General features: G+C 39.9%; 1 protein-coding gene across 1 annotated transcript in view; it reads right to left on the bottom strand.

Annotated features, from left to right (window-relative positions):
- The window catches only part of LOC142999633 (follistatin-related protein 5-like), a 107,788-nt gene that overhangs the window by 41,314 nt on the left and 43,483 nt on the right, over positions 1-22,991 (bottom strand). Inside the window, exon 4 of the mRNA XM_076149256.1 lies at positions 21,325-21,573. Coding sequence (XP_076005371.1) covers positions 21,325-21,573 — 249 coding nt within the window. The remainder of the gene's footprint in view (positions 1-21,324; positions 21,574-22,991) is intronic.

Raw genomic sequence — 22,991 nt, 5'->3', positions numbered from 1 at the left:
TGTCAATCTTTTTTCATCCACTTACAGTAGCAATTACACTCAGCATCACTTTCATATTTTGGATGCCCACAAGAGAAATCTTCAGAGGAGCCCTTTTGTAGTGGCAGATAATCTATCAAAGCGGCATTCAGTCAGAAGTTACTGGTATCTGCTTGAAAGCTGGTGTTAATATTTGATGTTGTTTGGTATTGAGACATGGGGAAACAGACGTGCCACAGTTTGTTTTACTGCAGGGCTTTGACTGCCCAATGACCTTGCCTGTGACAAATGTCTCTCGTGACACAAGCTCCATATGTGGCAAGTGGCTGGCAGGGTTCCATAGTGAGAAGCCATTGCCTTTAATTAATTGCCTTGAACTGTTCATATAATTGGAGGTCACAACCCCACTAGGATGGCAATGCATGTCAGAGCACTCATATGCTCTATATCGATTGGGAACACATAACACATTTGATTAAAACAATATGTCAAAAAGCAGAACACAATAGCAGAGAATGAGCTTTCTATTCAAATACAAAGCTGGGAGTCTAGGGGGGTATTTAGTAACTTTAACCCAATTACACCCAATGTTTTCGATGAAGTCTACCTCCAAGTCTACAGCTGAGTTAATTTTGTATTCACTGAGGGTGATCTCATTGATGCCGCTGTTAAGACCACATCCTACAAGTCTAGAAAGTAGCTGTGCACAAAAGTGCTCCTGCTTTAATCCTTTCTCTCTCTTCTCTCCTGCACTTGCAATATTTTCTTAAGACGCTATTTTGGACGTGCAATCACACACTCCTCCGCAAAAAGGAAAGCTGTATGTCATGATTAATTAAATAATGCTGCTCTCAGCTCAACAAAAAGGTCAGCAATTGAATTAAAAAGGCATCCTGGAATTATGAAAGATCGATGTGGGGCATTTTAGGTGGGCCTTAAACTTTTTCATTGCTCTGTTAACAAGATTATTGCTGTGAAATAATTCAATATTTAATAAGTGTATGAGTGGCGCTGAGCCGGACATTAACTGGAAAAGAATAATTCAAGTGGAAGGCAACAGAGGGGAGCGCTAAGGGGAAATGTATTGTGGATATCTTGGCTGGTGGTTTGGTGTCATGATGAACAACTGAACGTACTGCATGCTGTTTCCTGCAATCTTTTTCCCTCTCGTTCTTCTTTTCTTTCTTCCGCCGTCTCAAACACAATATTCCCCAAACGTACTGTAAATTTTACCTCCATGTCCCAGGCATTCAACAACAGATGTAGGCATTTACTGCAACATTGTGCCAATCAACCCTGATAGGTCATTTGCATTCACTTCAATTACCTCCTTCCATATTTTACAGGCCTAAGAAAAGGAATGACAAATACATATATCCATATAACTCAAACACAGAATTTGTCATTTGCGGGAACCAAACATGAATGATACCCCTGCTATAGCCTCACAGAAACTCTCACTTATTAAACGGCACGCCTGTTTAATTACTATTACAGTTAAGCTTTGTTCTCCAGAAGAATTGCCGTAAGAAATGCGGTTTTGCTCTTTTTACACTCTTAAATTAGAATTCGCTTCCACTGACTTTTGGTGCGCTGAGGCATTTGCTCAAGGTGGTGCTTAGTTTGAGGCTGCTGCATATTGAAGTGTACTTGAACAGCACCTAGGAGGTCCTTCTTTCATGAGGAATAGCTTCGCAACAGTGCAGTTGAGAGACAATAGCGTTTTATTTTAAATGGAACTAATTAAGGGTGAATATATAAAACTGCCTTAGTGCTGATGTAGCCTATGAAGTCTGTCTGCGGAGGAGAACGGGACCAAACGCCTTTGATAAGGAAAGCTACAACACAAACAAAGAAGCCATCAAGGTCGACACTAACAGTTTAGAATGAGATGTAGGTATTGACAGAGTGCATTCACCGTGCTTTGTCTTTGTTTGTATGTTCGTCAATAGAAAGTACTGCCGAGAAGTTCACAAATCAATTAAGCAACACAACTTGTCCAGTGAGAGGAGCAAGAAAAGCAAAAAAAACGTTACTGCAAGCACACTATAGAGCGCTGTACGTTTAATGTATAAATGTATAGCTACAACAGATAATATGCCAAATCTCCATCTCTGATTGAATATCATTGTGCCACACTTAACCACATTACTGTTGAATATATTTAAGCTTATTAGTAACCAATCATGTATCATTACCATTATCTACCATGTGCACCCCCTCTGCATGTGTTTGTGTGTGTGTGATATGAGGGGGTGCAAGATAAATTTCAATTGCATGCGATTTGCAGTGAATTGCATGCAAAATGACAATTAATAAAAGTATCTAAGTATCTGTAACCCTAACTCACAGCACAAAGACTTCTAAAATCACTTACATACACACTTTCATACACTAATGATGTGTATTCAGACACTTCATACATTAATGTAGATGTTCACATATGGGATACATAAGGGATTATTTAAGACACAATGTCTTGTAAGTTGAATGTAAACAATACAGTGAGCATGTATTGATGTCGTTACTGTACTGTCTGTGCTCATGTTTACACTGCAACAACTCAAGGCTTATTCTGTGTACTCTCTGACAGAACGATTACATTACACAGCTCCGCCTTGCCTATGAGACACTTTAATTAAACTGAAGAACTGGTAGATATTGTTTTTCAAAATGAGGAACAAAACGCTGCATGAAAATTTAATCAAATTCTTACTCTAATTCTTGGAGGATGACAGCATCCATCCACAGGGGAAATGCAGGTTCACTCTGAGATGATGACGAGCAAGGCAGATGAAGTATGTAAGCCAACATCCTTGTGTAGTTTGAATTGTTTGATGCTTTAGAGAGCTGTTGAAAATGCAGTAATGGAATGGATCAGGCATCTCCATGTTCTGTGGTAGATTATCAATACTAGAATATGAAAATAGTAGAAGCAATGATTCCTATCTTGTTGTGATCTATAGCTACAGTACACAGGTGTTTTTTTTTGTTAAATCCAGAGCTGAGAATACAGGCTTCTTCTACAAGTCTTCCAAGAAAGCAAACGTTGTCCATCCATTCCACTTTTCACTGAAGCCATAACTGTGGATGAATCTGCCATCCTCCCGTCCCCCATTTGCCCCCTTAAAAGCATTGCTGTTTTATTTATACAAAGAGAAAAAGGGTGGCTCAGCCTAATGGCTACAGTCAACTCCACAGAAACTATCCAAGCCCTACTCCACAGCCACGCGTCCACCGCCACCTCCACCGCCCCCCCCACCTCCTCCCCACTCCCGCCTGCATTCCACCTCATCCAGCTTTTCCATCTCCGTCTCCGGGGCTTCAGGTATTACCGCTGTGCACAATACATCAAGACAGTGCAGCATGACAACGTGGCTACCCAAATCAGAGGTCACTGATAGCAATCTTGAAGAGCAACTGGAGGTGTCAAGGCCGTAACACCTGAATGAATCTAAAATGAATATCTAAGCAGCCTCTCAGCCGCTCTTGCCCAGCCTGATACAAATGCAAAACAACTCAAAACAAACCAAACGCGCAGTGAAAAGGCCTCTAATATGCAACTGGCAGGCTAATTCATCCTCCAAACGAGGCAAAAATGCAATACCTGCAATTAACATGTAATGTAGTACAACAAGTAGTACGACAAGCAGGGAAAAATATGTTATATGGTGGTTTACATATTTGGTTTGCAGCATCAGTCAAATTGTGAGAAACCTTGTTGCACACAGTCTTTTGTAACAAGAGCGATAAATCGACCGATCGATCAGTCGTCATGTCTCATGCTGCGATCCAGGACTACTGTTTTGGATTTATAACTTCACAGTGCTGTCGCGATCGTTAACTTTGGTCTGCAACAGCCCCAAATTGCAAAACCATCGTTCATGATTGCGCCTTTTTCGGAGATTAACAAAAGCAATGTTTACGAGCCATGTCTTAATTTAATATTACTTAACATTTATAACAGGACTCTAAATGATGCAATAATAGCTTCTAGTGGCTTCTAGATGACATGCTGACAAGCTGGCCGAACCCATTCAATAATAATAAGTTGTGAAGTTACTGAAGTAAACTGTAGATATTTTTCATGTTTATACCTGGACTGAAAAGAGTGAGAGAGACATTCTTTGACCGCTCTATTCTGCTTCTCTGCTTCTCAGTAACTTGCCTGATGTGTTAATAACAGAGAGAGACAGTTTCCATTCCTTCATTCAGTCTCTGTCGTTCTTGTTTCCTCCCCGGATGCAGGTGTAATTCTCTCCATCCCATCTTTCATCAGGACCAACTGCTCTTCCTCATGTCTTTATCTCTGATGAATTACTCTTTCACCTTGAAGGAGATCATTATCATCCCGGAGACTTGACTTAAATCCCACCCCACAAAACTCACCCCACTTGCTCTGCCTTTGGCTTCTTCAACGGGCTTTGACTCTGGAGGTTTGCAAAGTCTCCAAATCTCCTCGTTTCTCCAACCTCCAACTTCCATTTTACTGGGCTATTGTTCTAACACTGTTAGATCCTCATCATAGAGGGTGTGTTGTGTCCTGTGTGTGCTGATGAAACATTAATTTGTAATGGCAGTGAATTGGAAACCAATATCCTATTCTGGCTTCTACATCGTATTTTCTGCAGGGCAATGCAATAATGTGAGCAGGAGCTGTAATTAAAAGCTTATACTGTACAGATAGTGATGCCGCACATGTAAAAAAAAAAGGAAGTATATTTTTAACAAGTTCAACTCCATAATTACAAAGCTGCAGGGCCATCAATCCCCCTCAAAACGTTTCTGTGTGCTCCAGAGAGGTGGTGTGTATATGAATGCAAGTGGAAACATCTTGTGTGTGCCTATGTGTGGAGTTGGAGAGACAGAGGAACAAGAGAGAGAGAGCGAGGGAGGCTAAGAATGGAAGATAGAACAGAAGAGAGAACAGTGTGGCTTTGTTTTCTTCTCAAGTGTGTTCCCAGTGGAGTTGATTACACAGAGCTTAGCCTGCTCCTTTGGCGGCAGAGCTTGTTGATGACATGATGGAGGACGGTGACCCAGGGGTAGCACACAGCTAGGGCAAGATAGCGAATCAACACACAGCCGCAAGTCTATATTTGGACAGATCTGGGAATATTGTTTTTCACGTTTTGGGCCACGCGTTGACAGAAGGGGGCTCAACAGAAAGCACAAAAAACATTTCTTATATGTAAAGTGGGAGCATAAATAATGCTGCGTTTTGTTGTTTATCATTTAAATGTAAATGCGCGGAGACATTTTTCGTTGGTAATGTCAGGCTTGAGCCTAGAAAAGAAGTCAAGAGGGTCAAACAACAATGGGTTTCATATAGCTAACTACACTATGGATGTGGGCTGCTCCAATATGCTTCTCACTCGATGTGTTTAAAGGGGATATATTGTGTTTTGTCTCAATGCCTTCACTATTACAGTATAATATAGAAAGGTACGTGTTGAATATTGGCAAAGTTGCAAAACTCAAGGTCGATGCTGTTGAAATGAATCCAGTAAGACAAAACCATATGTGGCCAACCTTCCTCCCTCCTTAACTTCTTTAACACATTTTTAAGAACATGTTCATGTTTGAACACACCTGGCTAGACACACCAACAAAGTACGAGACCAGAGAGTGAGTATTTAGTCAGCATCTGTTTGACAGCCAGTGTAAAACAGATGCTCATAACTAATGCTGGTAGTTGACTACAATCCATTTAACTAGATAGGGACCTTGAAGAGACAGTTCCTAAAACCGCAGCAGCAGCAAGGGAGAGTGGGTCAATATGTTTTTGCGAATTGTAGCATTCCAAATATTTCAAAATAGATCCCAAAATGAAAAAAAGACCATGGAAATAACAGTATTTCCCCTTTAAGTCTGGATTTTTACATGAAATTTTAAAGTATGCTAAATTCCTGTCATTCGTGTAAGGTGTTCCTGTCACGGTCAGACCCAGGATCATTTAGCTGGACAACTATTTGGCCTATGTTTTTCACCCATACCACAAAGTAGTGAATTCGACTTACTCACATTTTTGCAGTGCTAAAACTGAGCTATTTCATAGTATTGTGGATCAAAAGGACAGGAGAGGGAAAGACACAATAAGATAAAGTGTGTGGAAAAAAAAGAAATTTGAAAATACAAATACAGAAATGTGTATTAAGTGAATGATGTGAATCATAAACACCTGAGTGAGTTTCTTTCAGCTCTCAGAGAAGCTCGGCCTTTGAGAAATGTGTGCACTGCATGACTAAAACTCCAATCTGCCGTAAATCTGTTTGTGGTTTTAAAGGAGTAGAAGACCCTGCCAGGGTTTATGTAGTGGCTCGCATTACAGTTTGACTTTAGTGGTCACACACATACATTCACACACACTCCCACAACCTCATGCTAACCGTACACAGCCATTTCTTGCGCTGCTACTGACCAGCACAGAGACTGATTATCCCAATGTCTCCTGAGCCATGCTTTTAATCCAACAGCAGGGTCACTCGGAGGTTAAATGACTCTATTATCATCTATCTCGCCTCTTGACTCATAGCTGTGAATTAAAGAGTTGATTCGTATAGATCCGCTATCCCAGATATACAGTAGTCTACAGCCTTTATTGATCTGGTCATAAAGCATTCGGGTTCACCAACAGTAATGGAAACAAGCCTATTTTGTCCGCATGTCACAGTAGCTGATAAGTCACAACATTTAACGGCCTCATTTTTAGGAGGCACATATATCTTTATATGGTAGTATGACACACTGATAAAACAGACTTAAATCAACAATTCATACCAAACTTTAAACTGCATACAGTGTTCATTTGTTCTCATCTAGTTTCTTCATAAAAAGAGCTCAAATGTGAGTTTAATTTGGATTATTGTGATTCTGTAATGGGCAGTAACGCAATTCGACTATACAACACAACTTCCATACAGCGCCACTAACAGCAAATGTTCCTCCATTGCAGGTGAGTGTTTTCATCTTCACTGTCAGCAAACGGGGTTCAGCTCTGTCAAACTGTCGAGAACATGCATTTTTCTTGCTGATGGTTTGTTAGAAATCACAATGTTGTCTGATATATGATGTAATCTGCAATATTGACAGCCAGATCTGTCATTCCTGCTTTTGACAGACTCTCGTTCAAATTGATTGAGCCATCAGGAGAAAAGTTCCTCATCTCCATGCACTCCACCATGTGAACCCAACAGAATTAACTGTCACCCACAGGCTATAATATATCAACGCAGAAGAGAAAAACTTTGCCTCAAGTTCTGTTCTTGTCGTCTCCTAGACTTTGCCACCAAAACATATTAACCTCATGTAAATGCTTTGTTTTTCCTGTTGGTATTTTAGGTTTTTTGGTTGTTTTTCTGCGAGACATGTTTAAAGTTTGTAAAAGTGCATACATATTTTAGTTACAGCCTCTGTATATTTCATTATTTTCTGGCCCTTTACATCCAAACTAGGTAACTGACATTTGACTGACTTTTGTGTAAGCTGTGGAGTTATTTTTGTTCACTTTCTATGTCTGTAGGCATTTGGATGGGTTCCAATGGATTTTAACAAAGCCCTGCATGTAAATTGTATCTCTGCGACATTCTTTCAGCTACTTCATGTTAAAAATCTCCAAAGCAGTGGTAAACATATATGTATCTAACTTAGGTTCGAGCTTCATGGAGGGCAGATTTTAGAGGCTTTTCAATGTGTTAAGCACAGGGATTTAAACGGGTTTATTCAAAGACAGATGTCAGACAAGTCAGATTGTGTAAGTGAACACCAGATATGTCCAGAATGCTGCAACTTTCAAACAAAAAGTATCACTTCAAAAAGATACAACAATGCTTCCCATGACAAATAAAGTAAAAGAAAGATGGCAATTTTATAGCTCAGAAGTGTAGAGAAAGGTCCACATTTCATTTTGTATCAGTCACAATGATTAGTGCACCTGTGTGCGCTAGAAAGAAAAACCTTGTATTAATTTGAACCGAAGTCCAGGCATGAGTAGAAATACATCACTGGCGGTGTCTAGCACGTAAAGATGTAAAGCATTTGGTTAGATTGATTGCACTATACATAGCATGAAGTCCACACTTTATTATATATACATATTAACTGTTTATATATATTAGAAGACACTCACAGAGCTGTAACCTAGTCAACCATCCCCTCCACACATTCTCTTTCCCTCCATGTATCTGTGACATACTCACGAACACACTGCTTCGAGTGATGTTGGCAGCTATTAGCTTTTTATTTTACCAATTTGTTCAGAGGCATGATATCCAGGGCAGAGAAAGTGGGTGGAAACAAAGTGGAGGGAGACGGTGGAGAGCAAGAGACGGAGGCGTGGAATGAAAACTTTTCAAGATAATAGCTTGCGCGGGGAAAGGCTTTTACCAATAATAGAAAATCATTTTGTGCAGACTACACAGCATTCGAAGCCCATTCATTTTAACTAAACACATGGCATATAATTTGATTGGTCAATTGATCACACACCCTATTAGGGGTTTGCAGCAGATATAAAATGTCATGCTTGTTGGAAAAGTTAAAGATAGGAGAGTGAAAATAAAATAAATAAAACCACTGTGAAACGCACAACACAACACACTCCAGTGCAGCTGCATGGTGGAAACAGCACAACCTTGGTACACTTTGTGATTGTACAGGGTGGACATGAGGTGTGACTGATTACAAATAAATAATCAAAAAAACAAAAGGAACAAACAAACATGGTTGATGTCTCCTCATCTTTTTTCGGAATTGATCAATGAAGTTTTTTCTGCATTGTCAGCCCCTTACTCTACACAACAGGGAAGAGGAACATCAAACCCTGTTTAATTGGGTAATTTGTCAAAAGATTGTCTGGAAGCCATGGCCCAGTATTCTGTACATGCCTCTGATGGAATAATTGGCAAGTTTAGGCACACAATGAACTTACTAATGAATATCGGATGCTTTGAAGCTGAGCCAGCTAAAAATAAAGTCATCAATTCAAAGACACCAGGTCCTCATTGTCTTGTTCAGAAATGTCCCTCATATAGCACATTATCTGTATTACATCTCTTTTGGGCGGTTCTGCTCGGCAGAACTATGCATGACGGTTCTGAGTAAAAGATTAATATACTTGGCAAATAAGGTCTTTCTCCTCTTTTCCATTCTTTGAAAATTCCGTGCTCCTTTGACAAAGAACTATCAAAACACCTCTACTCTCTATTACACTGTGCAGCAAAGCCCAAGTGCTTTCTGAAGCCAGTCTGTGCTAATTGCTCCTATAAAGTGGGTAAATCAAACCTCGGGTGACTGCGCTACACAGGAACACACCTCTACTAATGTAACACAAAAATAGAAAAGCACACCATCCACAGTCAGAATGAATAAATTAGAACTCAATTTTTTGCCGGAAAGTACTCCAGAGTCCTTTCTTTGCTTAAAAGGACCCTAGTGCACCCTTATTTATAGACACGCAGGGAGAGATGTGGGTATCGGAACAAAATTAATCAAAACAGGACAATAACTTTGTGGATTTGTTCACTTCCTCTGAAGCCTCTCATTTCTTTGTATCACTGGACCAAAAAAGCTACAGTGCTCTACATCTCTGGTAGTTTGTAATGATATTAGCAGAGTCTTACACTATTATTACTTATGATTGCCCTTTTTGAAGCTAAGGTAAGATCACAAAAACCAATGTGTGGTAATGCTAAAAAACATCAAATTAGACCTATGTAAACATGTGTATTTGTTTTGTATCACATTTACAAGTGATAACTAATGTAAGGGTATATGTAAGATAGGCTTATAATAATGTACTGTATCAGTGTGTTTTCCATAATGTGATTCAACATTCTACACAATATTCTCAATGTTAATTGACATAACTACAGAGGGCAGCTTTTAAGAGCGTCCTAAAATCATTGTGCTATAAAGAATGTGAAGTAACTATGCTTAATATATCTGTCTGTATATTAAAAAGACATTAAACATGAAGCTTAAATGAATCAATATTTACACTTATTAATACATCACAGCTTCCATGTTGCGACATATTGTATAAACTATTATGTAAGAATCAATTCTAAGAAGTTAAACTTCATCAAGCTGGTAGTTGTTGCAATTAAATACAAATTAAGCCGCAGCCTCGAATCAACAACGGTCCTCAAGCTTCCTGAGTGCCATCCACAATTCAAACAGGTATTGTCGCTTTGTGATCAAACCAACCCAACGCTCAGCAACTGGGAAATCCAGCAAAGAGGAAAATGTTTGAAATCATGACAAAAGATCAAGAAGTGGAACAGTGTGCAAGAAATTTCTTCAAAGGAGTAGAAAATGTCAGAGGCGATGAAGCCTGTATTGTTAGACGATCCAAGGACATGCTGACAAAATATGGGCGATATTAAAGAGCAAGATGTCTATACCCATTGTCCAGATAATCCTTTCATGAAAGTACCACGCAGAAGTTACTGTGATGGCTTCAGATTCACAACTATGTTGCTATTCAATGGCACCTTAATAAGAGTGAGAGGAGGACAATGAGTCGATTTGGAAGAGCAACAACATCTGACTGCAGATTTCGTTCACTAATTCACAGTAATTTAGAATAATTTACATATTATGGGTTGTATTTCATAAAACTGTTTTCATACACACAAATATCAATCTATTGTTACCTCTTTTAGTTCTGAAACCACCATTGGCTTACTAATTTAAAAGTCAGGGTTGCTCATGATCACATGGGGGAACTGAACCTGCAAGCTTTGTATTATATTCTAATGATACATTGTCTCTTAACCCACAAGCTCACTTCTCACCCTTTACTCAAATAACACAAAGGACAGCTGCCAGACCCTCTTTGAGTAAATATGAACTATCCTCGTCCTCTGCAGTAATGCTACATACCCACATGTCTTACACAGGCCTCTTGATCTATTACATGAGTCAGAATCAAAGGTCTGAATTGGCCGGTGGTGACAGGCGACTCCCGGGCTGCCAAGGCCTATATTGACTGATTAAGAAAAGGTGAATAGTTTTGGACGTGTGAAATACTCGCCAGATCATGAATTTTTCACAAGGTGTACAGGTGTGGAATTCTGATTCACTGCTCACCTCATTACATTTCCGATTCTTAATTTAACGTGCATGTGAATAGTGGTGCCGTGTCACATTTTGTATCCATTCTTCCCCCGAGTCCTGCATGAGAATAACTGCTACTGCAAGCCTTGACACAAAGACTGATGAGTCCATTGTGCTCTGAAATTTTCCCTGCCATATCAGTTTTCAACAAATGGGCCAGTGCCAGTCCCTACAGCGATGTCATACATCTACACTGTTTTTCTACTGTATCAGTCTTTATTCAGCCATAATAAGGCAGGCTAATGATGCCATGTATTCGGTGATATGGCTACCATTAGCACATGCCCGTGTCACAAAAAAATCAATGAAAAAAAGCTCTAACACTGGTGTTTCACCACCTTATAGTGAAGATTGAGGGGCTCTTTTCTGTCTATTCTTTTCTAAACTCCAAATTCCACTTTGATTTTAGCAAAACATGCTGCAACTGTAAACAATTGCACACAGGAGAGTGATTAATAAATGCCTTGTTATTCCTTTGGACATGGACGCAACATCCATTTCGGTTCCAAAGAAGCAATTCCAGCAACTTCTTCGAGTGGTATGCCACATTCACTACCTACCATTGTATTTCCCCATTCAGTGAGACATGTCGAACCACATTTCCTTTATTGATCATGGAAACAGAAAAAAGACGACTAGCCTTGAGCCAGGATTGTTATGGTCCAGAATAGGTTGCTGTCAAAGCACCTTCTTTGTCTTTCAGGGCTTGTCTGCATTTATATTTGGTTATTTCTTGGCTTTGACAGGGCCACTAGTATGAACCTCCAATCTCAGCAAACACCTATAACACCTAATGATACCATGTTTAAACCTATGTTCTATAAGGTGCCCGTGTTACATTCTTAAGATAGTTACACTGCTCACAGTTCTGTAGCACTTTATCTATGACTCTGTGATTGGTTCTTGTTATTTATAAAGAAAGCAAACAAACTGCTTCATTTGTTCTGATACCCAGCAGATGAGCACATAATCTGGGTGAATTAATCTGGTACATTCATCTTCCTAAGGTGATTTCACACATTGGAGTATACACCAGAGTTCAGTCTCTTGTTACATAGTATTTTATCTTAATGTGGTCCCGTCGGTTTCACGTTGCAATAAAAGAAGAGCACCAAACTGTGGTGCATTTGCCATAGGTGTCAGTTGATTGGTTGCGATTACAAGCACTCCATTTCATTTTCATTCTTTATTCACTCAAATTCACTGTATTGCAAGATTATTGCTCATGTTGTGGCATTACAAGCAGCTGAAGATGATCATGATGAAGCAAATGTGCTAACATCTGTACCGATGTCTGGGCAGCAATGTTATACGCTCAATAATACAGCACAGACAAATTGCTTCGCATTTGTGTGATCAGTAAAGTAGGTCCTAACAGTTGTAATGAAATTGGTACTTACTAGCTTAATACCACCATCTTGCCACAGTAATCCGAGACAGTAAGCATTATGCGATTTGATATACAGTGTAACGAGACAATAGAACTACTTTCTTCACGTACTCCACTGGCACAGCACAGTGTCGACGGATATTGCTGAGATCACGAGGAGGGGTTAATGTTACAATGGTGACAGTTCCACACAACCCACTGTCGCCGGCTCCCTTTGCGCGAAAAAACCCCCAAAGCTTTTCACTTCCTTTATTTGTTTGGGAATGCATTCAACCTTTCACTGAAGAGATCCTAACTGCAGGTCTCTGTACTCACCTCAGTGTCAAAAAATAGCATTTGCAATAACCTGATCTTACAAAATGTAATTTAGTTCATATATAGTGGTTTATCTCAGTCGCTTTGGTACCTTTCTCAGATCAGAATTGAAATTCTCTAAATTACTTGTTCGACCGCCACATCATCCAGTCATTTGTGCACATCAAAAAAGCTTTTTCCCATTATTTTGAAGAAATTGCATATGCTTTCTCACTTTCATGCAAATGATCATATACAAATGTCTGCTGTTTCCTACCTTATAAATTGCTTATGTCATGTTGATCAAAATGTGTTATGTTGGTTCTCTGTTGAATACTCTCACCCCCGAGATACTTAGGCACTAGTTCATGGTTGAATTATTAGATGCAAAATGGGTGAACATGTTGTCATAATCTGTCAAGCATATTTTCCATACATTTTTTGTAAATGTGTCCTGAATTGATGAATTCCTCTCAGCTGAAGCATTACTTTCACTAATGAAGTGTTAGATCAACCAATGATCACTCAGGTCCCTAAAATAGCTCAGAGGAAATGAACAGGGTCAACAGCGGAGTTGGCCTGCGTGGAGAGGAGGAGATAGAAGAGGTCAAGGACACATCCCATACATACAGTGTATACTGTATATACACATGCATTTTGTGTTGAGGGATGAACTAAGGATTTGGAGCAAGTTCCAGGCTTTTGCAGGTGATCCGTTGTGTGGTGGTTTGCACAAATTGTTTTGAGGAATGCATTTACTGTTTTGCAAATGTTAAGGACGATTGGAGAAATGTACCAAAGTGAAAGAACCCCCAAACATATCTGCTCTGATGAATAAAGAGTAAAAATCCTCCAAAAACATTAAGTCTGGGTCAGGTTATTAAATCGGTAAGTCTCCCTTTAGAGCGAAACCCAGTATCTATGAATCACAGCACAGGGCACACAGTGTGGTCAACTGCTTTTGTGCCCATGAGCCGAAGGGCATGCTGGCACACTTGCTCTTTTGGTTGATGGAGGCATGTGGCGCTCCCAAGTCAAGCATGGAAAGTGGGTGGTTTTTGGAAGAATTGAACACTAGCAGACTTGAAATAATCAGGTCAGTCACAACAGTTCCACTTATTCTAGATATTCTCTCCCTGCAACGAAGTCCTGTGTAAATATAGTGCAACTATTTATGTGCAGAGATCATTTCTACAAACCTGGAACGAAATTGTCTGTTTCAATCACGTTTAACAGGTCACGTGTTATTTGACTAGTCTTGACAGACAGACGGACAGACAGACAGACAGACAGACAGACCCATTAAGGCAGCCAGCAGATTAGTAAGATACATAGTGCTGATAGAGAAGATATCTGATATCTGTTCAGGGCTTATTAACCAAAAGAGAAGAACCTCCCTCCTTCTGTACATCTACTAAATACTGATCAGGCCTCAAATCCTCAAGAGTGAAATGACACCAAGACCCTGTGGATGACAATGGCTCGGGCATCATTGAAAACCTAATGATCCACAGGTGTAGTTTCAAATGAGGAGCTTGTTCTTTGGCACCAGAGTCCATGACATTGGCAGGTCTTGTGCAGAGGTCATAGCCTTAATGGCGCTGCCGTGTCATTAGGGCAAGCCAGAATGCATAAGAGGTTCTGCACCTTGTTCTTTAATGAAACACAAGCTGATCTCATTGGGGTAGGGGAAAACAGACCTGTGGTTAAGGTGGAAGATTCTCTAGAGGGGAGAGCATGTTTTTCCTCGCACTGCCTTTGGGAGTCGTTCAGAGACAGACGGCTCTACTGAGGTGCCAGGGAAGCAGCAGACAACAAAAAAGCCTTCCAGTTCAAAAGGTCTATTTTTAAAGGCAAAGCCTAATTACAAATCTTCATTATGGCTGCATGTGCTTTGTGTGGTGCGAGATGATAAATACACTGAAGTCTGTTCTGTCCAATAGAGGCTTAACAGTGATACAATAAAATGCTATTCAGATGATTTAGATGTTAAAGTTTTTTGAATGAGAAAATTTCACAACATTGTGAGGATAATGTACACTTTACAGAGTGTAACTGTATTATTGAGAATAGGATTTGTTCTGGGCTTGTAAAATGAATTATCATGTCATGGAAGTTCATACATGAAAACCCCCATGTTATGAATGCTTCTTTTTCTTTGACAAAAATACCCTGTGCCCTATTTTGATAGCTTAAGAGTCATTTTAAACACTGTGTATCAGGATATGACTTCAACTACAACTCACTCATTTGATGTAGCAGATCTAATCCTTGCAACTATATGTGCCCTTCAAGGTAATACCATTCAGCATTCAAACTGCTATTGGTTTCAGTTAGATAGATGTAAGTAAAAGGTTGATGAGGGTTTCTTACACTCTTTACACACCATACTACTACGTTTGAAGTCTTCATTTTGCTTGAAATTGGGTGGAAAATTGTGCTTGCAAACTACGTACAGCAGATTACTGGGTCAAATTACAAGATCTGTCACCAGGAGAAATCCCCAACAGCTCTGTCATGCCTCCAAACTGTATGTTCTCTTGTGAAAACCTGTGTGAAAAGTGTTCTTTGATTCGGACTCCCTGACCAGATATTTATCCTCCTAGATATCTCTTTTCCACCTCTGTAACACATGCACATGCACACGCCTTTGAACAGCTCAAGCACAGCAATCATTGTCCGGGCAACAAGCACCAATTTGCCTTTTGTCGGGCAAAAAGCACAGACAGAAGCAGAAAACAACATCGGCGTTGTAACTGAGAGCAGATTTAATGCAGTTTTTGTTATGTGATATAATACAAACTATATTTTATTACATTATTTTTTTTACAGCTACAATGGCTGTGTAATTCCTGTAGTGACTATGTTATCCTTGAAAATAGCCCATTCAAAAACAACTGAAATGTGGCACAAACGCTATTGGTACTTGGCACCATGTGGTTTATTTCAAGTAGAGTAAAACAATAAAAAAAAAAAAGAAGCAGGTCCACATTCTTTCAATTTCATTTCAAATCCTCTCAAAATCGCAGTATAGGACTAAATCTATCAGTACATGTTTTGTTTTTGGGAGCCTTTTCCACATGGACAGCTCATCTGAAAAGTCTCCGATTGTTCTGATCCATCATCCTCAGCGGTAAGCACAACTTAAAAAAAAAAAAAAAGAGAATCTTTGGCAGGAATGTCTTTTTGTCAGGTAAGTGTGTGAAGGCTTTATAAATGTATGATCTCCCAGATAATTGGATGTGCCGAACGCATCAAACCCACTTGCTGGATGTGCCGCAACCTTAGCCTTAATTGTCTCCGCTTGTGGCAATTGCCTTCTGCAGAGATTGCTTGCCTTCATGCACACATTGCCCCGCACAGATTGGACAGGCTTTTGTGCACCACTTAATTTTCAATCAGATCCGATCCTGGCTAAGTTGCTGTGCAGCGCAAGTGGAAAATGGGGGTCATGTGCTCTCCCCAGTGCTAATGAGAAGCTTCAGTCAACACATGGCTGTCATTTTTTATCCTGTCTTCCATGGCAGATAAGAGGCAGAGGGATGGCTGACAAGACCCGTCCATTGCCAACACAGACTCATCCAGCCAGAACCAATAGTGACTTAACTTCTTTGCATACGGTGGGTCTTCAAAAGCAATCACTAACCCTACCAACGCCCGGGTCTCTCCATCAAAATAATATCATACAGAACCTTTTCAATGCTCATGGAATGAACTTATCTCCTTACACTATGTGGGTTTCAATTATTCATTCAGTCGCCACTAAGGCACATTAAAAGGGAGAATGTTACGTTTGAATGAAACAATGGCACTTCACAGATAATCTGAAATGGCGTTAAATGTATTTTTCAATGCAATTCAAAGATAGTTGACAGTGACAATACAATACATTTAGTTTAAACGGCTAGACCCAGACATTCTGTACTCCTTAAACATTTACAGAAACACAGATAATGACACGCCCATCACTTTTTAACCTAGCGGCACACCGATTGATCTGATACTGATAAATAATGGAAGTAGACCATCAGTGTTTGGTCAATCACCATTCATCAGCCGGTGTATATCTAAAAACAAGAGTTTGAGCAGCGCAGGAAAGTACGATCCAATTTGCCGTCGGTAGAGCGTTAGTGGTGCAGGCACGTCATCCCTCTGGCACTGACACTTCATTTATGACATTGTGTTTTGAATTTCACAGCCTATGGTCATAGATTATGACCAATTTAATATATTGGACAGAAGGCAGAGCTTATGCCGCTGCGGTGAGAAAAGCTTTTCATGTGAGTGTTGTAAGTGTGTGTTAAGAAGTAAGTGAGGGAGCTTGTCAGTCATCGAAAACACACTAACATGTAATTACAGTGTTGGGCTAAAACGTATGATTTATCTTCGTACGAGCAGCTACAGTGCACATTGATGAGCTCGAGCTGTTAAACAATGTCATTGCTTAATTTCACTATTTATAAGCTGCTGTGTGTGGACCGTTCTACTTTAACATGCTCCTCTATAAAAAAATATTGATAATATGCTCTATTTCAGTGATCAGTGATGTGATTAGGTAATAACACACTGACTGACTTCGCCTAATCAGTACAAGCCTAATAAAATCATTTCGAATCTATCATTGTTAGTGTTATAGTAATCGGGTCGAGAGCTCAGCGGGCTTGGAGAGAAACGACATCTACCAGCTCACACACACTCAGACTGCAAAACTATTCAAGATCATTTTGAACTGATGGAAATTCATTATTATGCTGTAATAATGAGTATATATCACTTTATTGCCAGGTAAATTGAAACCATCACCTGTTGCTTAAGTAATCAAATTAGATATTTAACATGCCATTGAGGGCACATTCATTCTATCCAATAATAAGCCCCGAATCATAATTACACTGAGATGTGGTTGCGAGGTCCATTACTTTTGCTCAATTATCCATTTCCACCAAAATGCTATTGTGCCTTTTCTCGTTTGTGGCAAACAAATGCTTCACAGCTGCTTATTATGAAGGTGATCACTCTCATTCCGGAGGATGTAAACATGTTTTTATTATCATATAATATTGGGTTTCATTTTTCAATGTTGACTGGGTAAAAAAAACAATGCTTTTATCTGTGATTTCTAATAGTTTCCCATGCCCTCTCCCTGGCACTCTTATCCAATGAGAAATTGATTATATATCAGTCACAGCAAAAAGAAAAACCGTCTGGACTGAGAGGGATGAGAGGAAAAAGGAGGTTCGTTTTTTTCTTTCTCTCTTTCTCTTTTTGGCTCTCGTTGATCCGATATTGACTGGCTGACATTGGTCAAATATACCATTCTGCATTGCGGATAGCTGTTGATTGGGGTGGTGGGTGGAGGGAGAGGAGGGACGCCTGACAAGACGGGGCCCATGAGAGCGGCTGATTAGGGAATCAGACACCAGAGATGTGTCATTGATCCGAACGCCTTTTGCCTGTGATTGGGATGAAACATATGCTTTGATTGTTAACACTGGTTTACCCACACCTCTGCTGCTGCACACACCCCTCATAATGTATGCAGAGTCATGAGCCTGTTGTTACAAGATGGCTTGGATATTGGCAATTGCACAGCAATGGGAATTGTTGTAAAAGCTTGTAAATGCTTTTCCGTCTTAGTCTGGCATGGTTCCATGCTAAATTGAACATTTCAGTGAAGGAACACACACATGGTTTAAACACAAAATGTTCTATAAGGAGTGGCCTCAGAAGTGTTTCATGACTATATTGATCTAAAGCTACAGTACATGCAGTCTTCTTGTGGAGTTTCTTCTTAAAGTTAACAATTCAGCCAGGGAAGTCCCACAAATCAATCCGGACCCTCGCTCATGAATATTATAAATCCGCTGTGTCTGTGTCTGTGTGTGTGGTGTGCAACAACTCTCCCTTCACCCCAAATGGAACAAAGGTTCAGGGAGTCAGGAGCTCTTACACTGCTGATGTCGAGCTTTGTAAAAGTGAGAGGTGCCTTGTTTCCAGGGACTAAGAATAATTGGGGCGTTTATACAGTCAATGCGAGGGAGCAGTCAGCTTCCTCTGGGGAAATATCAGCATAAAGCCGTACCACCTGCTCCGGCTTTGTACCGAGCCGCACAGAAAGAACTGTAATATTCCATTCAGATGGTGTCCAACGTGCATAATCTTGCCTCTGTTCTGTTGCAAAGCCACACAATTAAGCACTTATAAGTGATTTACAGCACTGTATGTACTGACCATAAACAATAACTTTAAAACAGTAAAGCCAGGTTACTTTTTTATGCAAGAAATAAGAGAGATCTGCTTTCATAATTACTGTTATGTCCATGCTTGTATAACAATCCCATATAGAATCAACCAGATCATTATTTCTTTGACAAACTTTGTTATGACTGCAACATCATTACACTGTATCTATGACAACAGCAGATGAAAATGGTGGATGGAATTCGATAACTTAAATAAAATAATGATTTATGTAAAACAACACTTCATCTAATTCAGTGCATATAGTTAAAAGCCCTTGAAAGCTAATCTAAAAATATTTTCAGCCTCTTGTGTAAATCGTAGAACAGAAGACCTGCACAAATATTGATCAGTATCATCATCAATAGCTGTGCATTCATTTATGATAAAAGTTCTTATATGTTGACCGGAGCTTTAATATTTGCTGCTACTTCTCTTACGTTCTTCAGGTCTAGTCTGGGAGTCTTCTAATGAGTGTAAAAGAACAAGCATCAACACTGATATTCATGACTGTTGGTGTCAATTATGTTTAGGCTTCAAGTACAGTTTACATTCTCCAGAAACATTTGTTTTCCTCCAAACATCGCAGCTGTGGAACTCATTTGCTGGACGTTAGATCACGATCAGCCGATAAGACGATGTGCTGATTTGCTGTATTGACGTGTGTGGAGTTGCAGTTTTGAGCGTTACACACCATTATCACTGGTGAAACTATCATGACTTACCTCAGGCTGTCTAACCATTAATGCAACCTTGACCTAAGATTAACAAGCAGCAGCCATCAACCAGTTGTGTTGCCTGATGTCCAGCAATTGAATCATGTGCTGATAATGCAGAGTTTTGAAAGATTCCCTTTTTTTCATTTGAAGGCAATAAGCTGTGTGGCACCTTGCATTTTATAGTCGGTAGCCTGAATTCCATCAAAATTCATACATGGCACTGGCATTTTGGGGACAAAAGAATGAGGTGGAAGCTTCAGGAGCAGCACATTTGGACTTTCGAGTGCCAGGCATGAGTTTTTGCTTTTTGACAGAGGCCAGAGAACTTAAAGCCCTGTGAGCTATTACATCTCCAATTTCAGTTTAGAAAATCAGCTCTGGCAAAGAAAAAAATAAATGTTATGGTTGTCTGTCAAATCTGTCAAATGTCTCAAGTTGCAACATACCACTCCATCTGACAAATTAGCTAGAATGTTCACAAGCAAATTGCTGTTATAACAAATGTTCATATGTGTTAATGATATGGAAAATCACTTCAAAAAGCCTCCATGTTATTGAATCACCCGAGTGGATTCCTTCTGTTTTTCACTCTATCCTGTGTTTCTGGGTGAGATGAATTAGTGTTCCTGTATTTCTGCAAATCAATTCCAAGAGCTATTTATGCCTATAGGGTTAGAAATTGACGTTTATGTCTATCATCCAAAGTGGAGACTTTATTACCAACTTAGAGGAAGTAGATTAGAGGGGAATTTAATAGGATTAGAAAGGACGTTTAGCACACAGCATCTGGTTAATGGCTGATGTTAATTTCCCTATGCATAGATGTTCCAGTTATTGTTCTGTGTTGAAAATGTCAATTGAATACACTTTCATTTTCCTTTCAGGTTATAAGTAACCTCCAGGAAGACCTATGCGGCTCAGTAAGCCATGGCATGAACTGCCAAAGGGTAAGCATTTGTGCCCCATGAGGACACACAACTGTGTGCACTTACACTTTGGATGAAAGCATTCACTGCAATTATCCATCTGCAAAATAAATGAAGGGATATATCGGCCGCATTCAGAGTTGCTATATGCCCGTCCAAATCACAGCTAATACCAAAACCGCACACGCCAAATTCACACTCCAGATTTACCTGAGCCAAACAAAAACAGCCAGAGGGAGAATCAGCAGCTAACTGCGATTCAGAGTTGGAGCTCAAGTCCATTTTCTTTATGCATGATCATCTCTGGAAGTGAGCTGTAGTAAGTCAAGCATAACTGTCTGGTATGTGCTGTAAAACACTTCTTACTGCCTGGAAATCCTATTATCACCTAACCCACCGACATCACCTCCACCGCCACTGTAATAAAAAACTTTCTCTCTTCAGTTGAGTCTGCCTATGATCTGGTTTTGGGAAGATTTTAGTCAGGTGCTGGATTTCACGAGGGGACTAGACATGTTGGAAAAGCTCTTTTCTGGAATACCGACAACCTCAGAGAAATGGAGTGGACTACTGATTTTAATGTGGGCCAACTTACTCGATTCACCAATTACGCTCAGGAGTATGGACAGATATAATAAATCAATTCATCAATTCTTACCTTTATAGAAGCACTCCTCACTGTGCATGATGGTTATCTTATGTCCTCGCAGACAGGAGGCGCGGTGGAGCTCACAGTGGTTTTGGTAGAGCTTCCCATCTGAACCACACACAGGTTTATAATGGGGTTTGCAGTGCTCCAAACACTTGCAATCCCCTTGGCCACTCTCGTGGTTGACCACACAGTGACGTCCCAGGCCACAGTACTTGTGTTCGCATGGGCCTGGATAGCCATCGTGGGCCATAAAACCTGTGGAAACAGAAAAAGAAAAGTATTAAATCATGTCAGGATAAAATCCCCATCATTTGACAGAGTTTTTCTCAAGTCAAAAAGTGTTGGTCCAACCTATAAATTATGTGGATCAATTTCACACAAGGTTAACATCAAACATCAGCCACAACCCTGTGGAGGAAAAAGCCTCGTCCCGTTTTATGAGCTCATTTTCTTCTGTGGAATGCCAAGATGACATCACCTATACATTTTAGGAAGAGGGAAGCATTTTACAAACAGGACTTGCATAAATAGCGAATAGAGATTTGGGGAAGGATCTAATTCTGTCTCATTCCTCCTTCAACATACATGTCTTATACCCACCCTGCTTTCATTTAAGTATTCACGCAAAGGGTCTGCCATAGTAGGGGACGAGTAGGCCATGTTGTTGCATTTTGTGTGTGTCATTTTGTGTAAGCAATATAACTTAAAATGTTATTGATGGATTGTGATGAGACATAAGAGAGGCTGGGATCTGGATCGAAGTTATTAACTTTTCCAACATTGTTGCCATAAACAACCATTCATACTGCAGGCCACCACTGGGTTACAACTACATGGCAGCAGAAACAAAGGATGATACAGCTAAAGCTCATTTCAGAAAAACAAACAATGTATCCAGGCTAAAAAAATTCAGTTACCACTGTTATCTATTTGAGATAGTGCTCTTTCTATATCAAGTATAAGCTGTGTTAATGCATCTTCAACAGAGCCCCATCAAGCCCATCCATCCAAGTGCCATCACTATTGAATTGAATTAGATCCATATGTCCTTGAAGTCAAATGTGCACCAAAATGTATGTTTAGGTGCACTTCCAAAATGTTCTAATGGCTATTTACCCCTCCACCCTTAGGATTAGTTTGGAAATGGTCCTCAGTCTGCTGCAGCACTCTCTACTTCCTCACACAAAATGAACCTCAAAATGGAAAAGGCTGAAATATCAAGACCTGAGGGCTAAGAAGTGAGTTTTGCATGAAAACCAAATGAGATGTGGGAAAGTGTCCTTGAGCAAGACATTCCCTTGCAGTTCCAGGAGTGCAGTTCTATAGCAGACCCTGACATCAGACCACTCCGTGGAGAAGGCAAGCAAAAAGAGGATTTCCCTGTGGGGATAAGTGATGCAGCAAGGGGGAAAAAAAGCAATAACAGAACCAAACATTGCTCAAAAAGTAGTTGTACACCTGTACCTAAAGGAGGAATACCACATTGTTTGAATCAATACAAAATGGATGGACTCTGAGAAGGCTGAGGATAGTTTCATTTACAAAGGTTTTACAATAACAATATTTGCCCTTAAAAATGATAAGTATGACTCTCTCCCATATATTGAGGGTTGATGTTTGCTATTTCAACATGTCGGAGCCCTAATAAGTCTTGACAGGCCAGAGATCGGCCT

Source organism: Genypterus blacodes, unplaced genomic scaffold (genome assembly GCF_046128005.1).
Source record: "Genypterus blacodes isolate CSIRO-AG114 ecotype Tasmania unplaced genomic scaffold, CSIRO-AGI_Gbla_v1 ptg000044l_1, whole genome shotgun sequence".
NCBI lineage: Eukaryota > Metazoa > Chordata > Actinopteri > Ophidiiformes > Ophidiidae > Genypterus > Genypterus blacodes.
Note: the sequence above shows the minus strand (reverse complement) of the source record. Positions and strands in the feature narration are given on the sequence as shown.